This window comes from Dioscorea cayenensis, unplaced genomic scaffold (genome assembly GCF_009730915.1).
Source record: "Dioscorea cayenensis subsp. rotundata cultivar TDr96_F1 unplaced genomic scaffold, TDr96_F1_v2_PseudoChromosome.rev07_lg8_w22 25.fasta BLBR01001638.1, whole genome shotgun sequence".
Taxonomy (NCBI): domain Eukaryota; kingdom Viridiplantae; phylum Streptophyta; class Magnoliopsida; order Dioscoreales; family Dioscoreaceae; genus Dioscorea; species Dioscorea cayenensis.
This window is the reverse complement of record NW_024088029.1, coordinates 51,171-60,575: the sequence shown is the minus strand read 5'-3', so window position 1 is coordinate 60,575 and position 9,405 is coordinate 51,171. Positions and strand designations below refer to the sequence as shown.

General features: G+C 35.0%; 1 protein-coding gene across 2 annotated transcripts; it reads left to right on the top strand.

Moving 5' to 3' along the window:
• The first annotated feature begins 138 nt into the window (after positions 1 to 138).
• On the top strand, positions 139 to 5,365 carry LOC120256775 (putative ribosomal large subunit pseudouridine synthase SVR1, chloroplastic). Of its 2 annotated transcripts, XM_039264438.1 has the most exons (10): positions 139 to 659; positions 743 to 822; positions 1,362 to 1,462; positions 1,559 to 1,628; positions 1,789 to 1,882; positions 1,971 to 2,019; positions 3,299 to 3,449; positions 4,197 to 4,253; positions 4,905 to 4,960; positions 5,083 to 5,365. In XM_039264438.1, the coding sequence occupies exons 1-10, from the start codon at positions 167 to 169 to the stop codon at positions 5,135 to 5,137; spliced, it is 1,206 nt and encodes a 401-aa protein (XP_039120372.1). In that variant the 5' UTR covers positions 139 to 166; the 3' UTR covers positions 5,138 to 5,365. The 2 variants fall into 2 exon arrangements, with proteins under 2 accessions (XP_039120372.1, XP_039120374.1); XM_039264440.1 differs by lacking the exon at positions 5,083 to 5,365 and having other exon boundaries at positions 4,905 to 4,964.
• Positions 5,366 to 9,405: the final 4,040 nt, after the last annotated feature.

The window sequence follows — 9,405 nt, the reverse complement described above, 5'->3', positions numbered from 1 at the left end:
AAAAAAATATTATTTATAAATACAAAATCCAATGGAATTTTGTGGGCCAATCTGGTTCGGATTCGGGTTAGTGATTTTCGGAGCTCCGTTTTATCAAAGCTTCGGATATGTCTTTTCAATTCCCGCATTTTTATCCTCCCGTTCCATCTCGCTCTCATCGTCTCCAATGGCGGCCGCCGTGGCGGCTTTCGCCTCCCTCTCGCCCCTCCATTCATCTCCTTCCTTCCTCTTCTCATGCCCTAGACTCCGTCTACGCGCCTTCCACCGTCTCCCCATCATCCGCGCCGCCTCATCTCCGATCGAGTTCAACATCACCTTCGCCCCTTCCCCTCAAACCCCCAAAATTCTAGTCCCAGATCCCTCTCCACAAGCCCCTTCCTCCTCGTCGCTTCCCCTTCTCATCCCCTGGATCGTCCGCGACGAGAACGGAAACCTTAAGCTTCAGTCCACCCCACCGGCGCGCTTTCTCCACGCTCTCTCCGAGCAAAAGCTAGCGAAAGAAAAGAAGAATCTTAAGCAGACCAAGGCCACATCGGATTCGTCTTCTCCATCTAAGACTTCGTCTGGACAGCCGAAATACTCGAAGGCTGCGCGTAGGTTCTATAATGAGAAGATCAGGGAACCTCAGCGGCTCAGCAAGGTTCTCGCCGCGGCTGGAGGTGATTGTGATTGTGATTCTTCTTGGTGTTTTCTTTTATGTTGAATGCCGGTAAATGTGGATTTGGTTTTCTTTTGTGATCAGTGGCTTCTCGACGGAGTAGTGAAGAGCTTATTTTTGAAGGGAAGGTAACAGTCAACGGATCGGTGTGCACTTCTCCGCAGGTAATAATTCTTGCTTAATTGATTTTTAGCTGTTTAGAAGTTTTTCCTTATGAGCAACAATCAAGGCTTTGGAGCGATTGAAATTTGTATGTGATTTGTTTATATTTGAATTAAAACTATGGGTTTTGAATCTCAATCTCAGCTTGCTTGCATTTTGAAGGATTTTGTTATTTTCTAACTTTTAATTCTTTTATCTTGACTTCCATAATTTATTTATATTTGAGTTAAAACTTTGGGTTTTTAATCTCAATCTCAGCTTGGTTGGATTTTGAAGGATTTTGTTATTTTCTAACTTTTAATTCTTTTATCTTGATTTCCATCTCTTAAAACTGATTAATTGACTGTATGACGGTATGTTAAATTGGTGATTTGTTTATATGTGAGTTAAAGATTGGATTTTGAATCTCAATCTCAACATGGTTGCATTTTGAAGGATTACATTATTTGGTAGTTTTTACCTCCTTTATTGTTACTTCCATCTCTTGAGCTTATTAATTGATTGAACTACGCAATGTTAAATTCTGCTTTTGATGATGTAGACTCGAGTGGATCTTCTTAAAGACTCAATTTATGTTAATGGGAACCGTATTTCAAAGAAGCTACCTCCAAAGTTGTATTTTGCACTAAACAAGCCAAAAGGGTTGGTCTTTCATCATTCTGCTATTTTTTTTTTTCTTTTATTCATCCTATGCATATTTTTTAATGGAGTGATGTAATTGTAGAAATGGTTGGACAGGTACATCTGCTCAAATGGCGAGGAATCTAAGTCAGTGATTTCTCTATTCGATGAATACTTGAAACGTTGGGTATGTGCACAAAAATTTGTGCTTTCTTAGTAGTTTATAAATTCTTATAATATTACGGTGACCTAAACATTTGTTTTTCCTATCATTATCTTTTACTACTTTAAATTAGATTTTCTTATCGCACCCACTCATTTATAAAAATTGTAGCATGTACTTCCAGAATAAAATAAATCAAGGATTGCCAAAGCCACGGTTATTTACTGTAGGTCGCCTTGACGTTGCAACATCTGGGTTGATTATTGTTACTAATGATGGTAAGCAATTAAAACCACCACCGGCTTGTAGGAGTCTGATATATTGTGCACTTTCTGATTGCCATTTAACTTTGATTTTTCTTATCAGGTGATTTTGCACAGAAACTTTCTCATCCTTCCTCAAAATTGTCAAAAGAGTAAACTTTTTTCCATGGTAGCTTGCGTCGATTCTTCCAGCTTTAAACAGATCTGCTGAAACTTAATTCTATAGATAATTAATCACTTTTCTCTTATGTAGCCAGTCTCCTTTGTTTACTAAAAGCTGTTAGGCAACGGTCAGTGGAGTACTAAGGTGCATGACAAACAAAGTTTCTGATTACTATGGTTAATGAGAGGCTGCATGATAACAAATTGCACAAAACAGAGTTAAGAACCAAAACTATACTAAAAATTAAAATACAAAGGCGATTTTGTCTTGATGTTACCTTATAATGGTCCGATTTTTAAGAAAATGGTCTACGTTATTTTTAATTTTTGATGGAAGGAAATTTCACATAAAAACACTTAGGGCTGGGCACTGAAAACCAGACCAAAAAGGAATCTATTCAGCTTTTGTTTGGATTTTTTGGTTTAGTTTCAGTTGGAGTAAATTGTATGCACTCGGTTAACTGGACCTAACCAGTTCATGTATTGCATATTAATAATAAGTTACACTATTTGAAAAATTGCAACATGGAGCATTTCAAATACTTTGTTAGCATGTTACTCAAGCAGCTTGAGGTCTTCAGTTCAAGTTTTTTTTATTTAGGTTCTTCTATTTAATTTTTCAACCATTTGCTTTTCATTTGTTTTTTTTTATCATACACCATTTCATTTAATATTTTTATTTTTAATTTTAGATAAACATATTCAAAGAGTCAAGCTAACTAGTAATTAGAAAGACAAGGAGTTTAATTTTCAATGATCTCTTTGAAAATACAAAAGTGAACAAAATTAATTAATGTTTTATATATTATTTGATCTAACATAATTGTCTGTTATCAGTTAAACATCTATTAGAGTGGTACCTTGAATGGGACATCTATGGTAGATTTGTCAAGTGAAATAGTTAATCCATCCAATGGGTGTGGTCTTGGTTTATAGATCTCACATTTTTAATTATTTTTTTAATGTTTTATTGCTTATTTTGGTTTTAATATATTATTTTAAAAAAAGAAAAAAACCTAAAAACTGGTTAACCGAGCTGACAGAAACAGTCAACTTGTTGACTATTTCGATTGGTTTGTTTAATCACATCATGGCCACCTCTAGACTCCATCTCGTTGCTTGAAACAAAAGAAAGGCTTAAACTTTTATGTTGCTCTCTGCAGTTTGGTTCAACTCCTGCTAAGAATTTTGTGCTGCCTTTTCTTTTTCATTTTTTGAAGACTGGTCTTGTAAGTACACCCTATGCTCAATTCTATCTTCTGTTTGTAGGTATATTGCAACTATTGAAGGTGGTGTGCGGAGGCGACATCTGATTGCCATAAGTGAGGGTACAGAAATTGAAGGCATACATTGTACACCAGATTCAGTGGAGCTTTTGCCAACACAGCCTGATGCAGCTAAGCCTCGGCTGCGGATTGTGGTATTGTCCCTTAATATTGTAGATAGCATTGTGAAATTTTATAATTATGCTTCAGTCTGCAGTTAATTTAAGTGGTCCGTGTTTGGGCATGTGATTTTTAGCTTCTTGGTCATAAATATCATGTAGTTTGCTTGCAAGCAGGTAGATACATACATACATAGACACACACACACTATGTGGGAAGTTGTTGATCACAAGACCGAAAATCTTCCAAGAAAGTACATGTGTTTGGCATTTGAATATTACAAAGTTCAGTATCTATCTTCTAGGGGCTTCTTTTAATTTTCCTGTAGTTCTGTGTTGGTGAGTTTGTGCAGAATCATTAGAGGATTGAAAAGTAACATTCACTGGTCTTTATTTTAGGATCAGTTAAAAGAAAACTCATAGCAGATGTCAGATTAATTTTGTAAAGATATACTTATCTTAAATTTATTTATATTTGGAAATAGTGGCAACATTTTTTGCTGTTTCAAGAAATCATATGATCTTTTAGGCTATGGTCTAGGTTTACAGAGACAACATCGGCCGATGGCCCGATGTGTATGTGGGCTGAGGCATGTTATATGTGTATGGCGTGTCTTTTTTGGTGTGAAAGCAAATATTGATTGAGAGTATATTGTTGTCTATCTCCAATATGGCACTTTCCTGTATGGATTATACCAGATATTCGTGTCATTGTTTCAGTCCATTTACATGTCTATTTTATTTGCTAATACATGGCATGTCCTACCATGGGACTTGCAACAGGTTCATGAAGGGAGAAACCATGAAGTTCGTGAGCTAGTTAAAAATGCGGGACTTCAGGTTTGTTAATTGCACATGAACTACTGGTATCTTTTGTTCATTTACCCAGATTCTTCTAGCTTATTTGCACATAACATGTTATCCATGCTACTTTCTATCATTGAGCATGTAAAAGCTTTAATATCTTTAGGACATATTTGCCCTCTCAATTTCAGTCTGTAAACAGGTTCACCTGTTCACCTAGGAATTTAGCTCCTGCCGCATTCAACAATGGTTAAACATTTTATTTGGTTATGCATGTTATGCCACTTAAGCCCTGAGCAATTTTCTGGCTGTCACTAATTGTGCATAGCCATGTTGTTGTGTACTATTTCTACTTGGACATGTCTTATTTGATAACTGACTTAAAAATTCCCTAACATAAGTAATGAAATGCACAAGTTACTAGCTTATCATTATTTTCATTCTTTGCATTACCTGAATATCACAATTTCATTTACATTAAGCCATTCTTGTTTGACATGTTAGAGTCATGAGATTTTTTTTTTCGTGTAGATGTCATCAGTTACCTTTTTTGCAAAATCTTTGGCTTGCACATTTTATAATAAGTTTGGTGCAAATCTTACATATTTAGAAGGCACAATTATTTGTGTATATAGTTTGTGGTTTGAGCTTCGAGTAGCTAATGAATCTTTTCTTCTGGTCTGATAGCTCCACTCCCTCAAACGTGTTCGGATAGGTGGATTCAGACTTCCACATGATCTCGGGTAACTTCTTTAGTTTCCAGTTCATGCTCGTCTCAATTGACCAGATCGTTCTATTGTTCCACAAAATTTTGGTAACCTTTGCTTTTTTTGCTAAATTTATATGCTTGCGGTGCTCATCTCAGGCTTGGAAAGCATGTTGAACTAAAAGAAACTGATCTGAAGTTGTTGGGCGGTTAGAGTTACGCGAAAGCCTTATGAATTCGTGATCTCGAAGACTCATGTACCAATTGTATGAACTCAACCTTCTTGATTTTTAGTTACTGATATTTTTGAGTTTGATCTTCAAAGTGATATGCTTTCTTACATCCAAAGTGTATGTTTGTATTTTCCAATAGCATTTTAGTTAGCATACAGTTGACACTGGCATATATGAAAAATATTGGTGTTTCGTTGGGGTTATGTATATGCAACGTTAGTGTTGTATTTATGCAAATTTGCCCTACTGTTGGGGCTGTTTACCCATATAATATGTATAGATATATATTCATATATTATATATATCTATCATCTTTGTGGCTACTTGAAAGTTGAAGCAATAATAATGGGAAACTGCATGTCAATGACCACTGGGGCAGACAACATGAAGTAATTAAGAGCAATGATTAAATAGCGATAAACTAGAATTAGAGCTCCATCAACAAGTTAGTGTTATCAATTTGGCAAATGCAACAAGCGGGTTAAGTTTTTAGTAGGTCACTAAATTTTGGTTTACTTTTATTTTGATCACCGAACTTCAATTTGCATCAATTTGATCATTCAACTTTAATTTGATTTCAACCGGTAATAAATCAAGGATTTCAACTCCCAATTGATTACATGACTATCTAAAAATCTAAGCCAGTCCTCTCATTGACACATTATTAAGTTTATTAGAGGTGTCTACGTCATTGAAAAAGAGCCACATCATTCATTTGGAGGCTGAAATCTCTTGATTTACTACCAAGTGAAATGAAATTAAAATTGAGTGACCAAATTGATACAAATTGAAGTTCAGTGATTAAAGTAAAATGAGTCAAAGTTTAGTGATTTACTAAAAAATTTACCCTGCAACAAGCACTATCAGGGGTGTTTTGTGCACTCTCATCTAGTGAGTTAGTGATATGGGTTTAAGGTCACAAGCTTGAACCCATAATCTGGGTTTCGTTGCCACAAGTGAGTTGATATGGGTTTAAGGTTACAAGCTTAAATCCATAATTTAGGTTTCGTTACCATGAGTGACTTCAGTGGAATTTGAATTTGAAACTTTTTGGATGTCTCACACTAGCATTTTTTATAATTAGGTCAATGTCACTTGGCTATGACCCGTTTCCACCACTGGTCAATGGCACTTTAAAAAAATATTTATTTTTTGTAAGACATATTATTTTTTCTTGTATAGTTCGTAATTTGAATTGAGAGCCAGAGAAGGAAAGCAAAAGGAAAAAAATGTTAAGGAGGATTAGATGTTTTTAGTTGAATGAAAGTGAAAAATTTGTTAACTTTAACTCCGCAAAATCCTTTAAAACTATTTTTTTATAATACCCAAATTGACCCTTATATTTTTCTTTGTTTTTCCTTTTGGTCACTCTTTTCAAAAATGCTCCTAACTAGTTTCTCTACTTTTGAAAATATAGAGATTAGTTGGGTCATTTTCAAGCGTAGAGGGATTAAGTGAGCCCATTTTTAAAAGAAGAGGACTAATTGGGAGCATTTCTAAGTAGAGAGACCACAAGGGAAGAGAGAGAAAAGTAAAGGGATCAATTTAGGTACTATACTTTTTTTTTCTAATTTGAAATGGCAAGAGGGGAAAGATCCACTAAGATCCTCTAAAACAAATTATAAAACTCTCAATTTTTTAATTAAGTATAATCAGTATATTTTTTTTTCTTTTTCCCATAATTAAATAAGATTTATTAAACAATTATTATTATTATTTTTCTTTTATTAAAATTTTATCCAAACAAAGTTCAACTTTTTCTTCCCTTTCCCACTTTTGTTTCCACACTTGATGACAAGATTGTTTTACCTTATATTAATTTATAAATATTTTATTGCAGTAAAATTACTTTAAAAAAAAATTGGAAGAATTATTGCATTAATTTTTTTTTGGGAAAGAGGAGCGGGGCGAACCCACTAAAGACCCAGGGACATGCACAAGCCTCGGTGGAATAAATGGGGATGGGGCCGCGCTCACGTGGGCGCCCCATTATTGCATTAATTAAGTCTTGATGCAAAGCATGAAACAAGAAATCTGGGAGAGTGGAGATCTAGTCCACTAGAATAGCGTCCACGTCAACCTTCTTAGCCAAAGTGTGAGCGGCTAAGTTAGCTGATAGTCTGATAAAATTTACATTAACATCACTAAACAGAGACATTGACTCTGAACAATCACCAATAATTAATGCTATTATAAATCCCGAGTGAGAGCATTCTTTTTCACTTGTCTGGCAACAATTTGAGAGTTAATTTCGATGTCCACCTGATCAATTCCAAGACTCCGCAACCAACAAAGACCTTCACTTGTTTGGCAACAATTTGAGAGTTAGGGGTTATTTGATTTACATGATTGGAGTGGGAGTGGGAGTGGGAGTGGAAGGGGAGTATTTGGATGGTCATGAGTGGGAGTGAGAGAGGAATGGATGAGGAGTGAGCAATCCTCCCATTTAGGGGCTGTTTGGTTACCAGTATTTCAAATTACAGTGTAAGTCAATTTACATGTAATTGAAATTACTGTATTTTCACTTACATCATGGTTGTTTGGTTGCCTGTAAATGAAAATGCTGTATTTTCTTTTCAAGTGTTTGGTTTGATGTAAGTTATGGGTTAGAATCACCATGTAAAGTGGTGAGATTACCCCTATTTTCAAAATTTTTATAATTTATAATTTTCTTTAATATTTCATTTAAAATCTGTTTTATTTATTTAAGTTAATGTATTTTATTTATCTAAAATGGATTTAAGTTAATGAATTGTATTTTTTTTTTTTTTTTTTTTAAATTAGTTATTCAATATACTTGAATTGAACTTACTAATACAACCATCAATTGGTGCTTATCACTTGAGCATACTCACTTGAAATTGAATTTAAAATTCCTCAAATTTGAGACAAATCATATTCAATAATTCAACATTTCATAAAACAAGATATAAAGTCAACAAATCATATTCAATAATTCAACATGTTCATCAAACAAGTTTGAGATTCAACAACCTAAATTTAACAACCAACACCATTAAATTATCAACATGTTCATAAAACATAACATAGTTCAACAACTCCAAACAAAAACAACATGCAAAATAATAAATTGTCCATAAACTTAAAAACACACAAAATAAGTAAATCATAAGAGTAGGCAAACTTAGACACCACCATCACGCCCCAACTACCTAAGGAAACCATCCATCCAAAAGCATCGAGGGTCATGATCTTTGTTTATAAAAGCAGTTGCTAGATTATTTTGGGCATTCAGATGGTCATATGCTAAACCAAGATCAGACTTATTATAGTAGCCAATCAAAGTCATGACCTCATCGTACAATCTCTTACTCAACTGTACACCTTTATCCGTCTCCGCGGCACTTGCAAGCCTATCTAATCCAATGGAGACTTTTTGCATGACTTCCAATTCTTCTCGCCTAATACGCTTTGACCCCTTGTTTACTTCTTTCACCCTAGAAGTGGATGTTGTTGGTGTTTCCGCCGGAGGAGGTTCCGATTGAGTGAAGTCCCAATCATCTAACCCTTGTGGTTGATCGTCAGAATCCAATGTCGGTGGTGTTGATGGCATTTCCATGCGGACACCTAGACTCCTAGAGCTTTGAGAACCTGTTCTTGCAAATGACCCCGTCGCTTGATCGTTCCCACAAACAATGGCCATCTTCTCATAATCTTCAATGGGCTTATTGATGTAAACCGCTTCATTAGGATGTGACTACAAAAAAAAAAAAGAAACAATGACAAGTAAATAGAGATAATGCACACAAATATCAATTATAAAAATAAAAAACAAACTTCAAATTACTTGTATGTATGTTCGGAATTCTTCAATGCCCATAATGATTTTCTTCTCTGAATCATCCCAAGAAACCCCACTTAAACTCTTAAGCGTTTTTATTATTACCCATATTTTTCTTACATGTCGGAGACGATTGATAACATGTGTATCACTCACAGCCATGTTAAACCTCGTACTAACAGCCCTCGCAACTGCATTGATAGCAGTACTCTTGAAACCTTTGTTAGTTTTAAGGCCAAGGTTTGCTTGCTCAACTAAGCATTTGAGCAAAAATGACGTCATGATCGTTGTCCACCTAAAATTAGTTGGGCATCTCCTTCCAATATTTTCGCTTTCTTGAGTCATTTCGACTGAGTCCATCCTTTACATATAAAAAAAGACAATAAATGAAGAAGACATAAATTAGAAAGAAACAAACACAAAATGCAACAACACAAAACAATCACA

Bases quoted from the DNA above. Each gene is read 5' to 3' on its own strand.
- LOC120256775 (XM_039264438.1), top strand. From the start codon at position 167: ATGGCGGCCGCCGTGGCGGCTTTCGCCTCCCTCTCGCCCCTCCATTCA. The intron at 2,020-3,298 runs GTAAACTTTTTT...TTCTGTTTGTAG, and splicing joins TCCTCAAAATTGTCAAAAGA to GTATATTGCAACTATTGAAG. The intron at 4,254-4,904 runs GTTTGTTAATTG...CTGGTCTGATAG, and splicing joins TTAAAAATGCGGGACTTCAG to CTCCACTCCCTCAAACGTGT.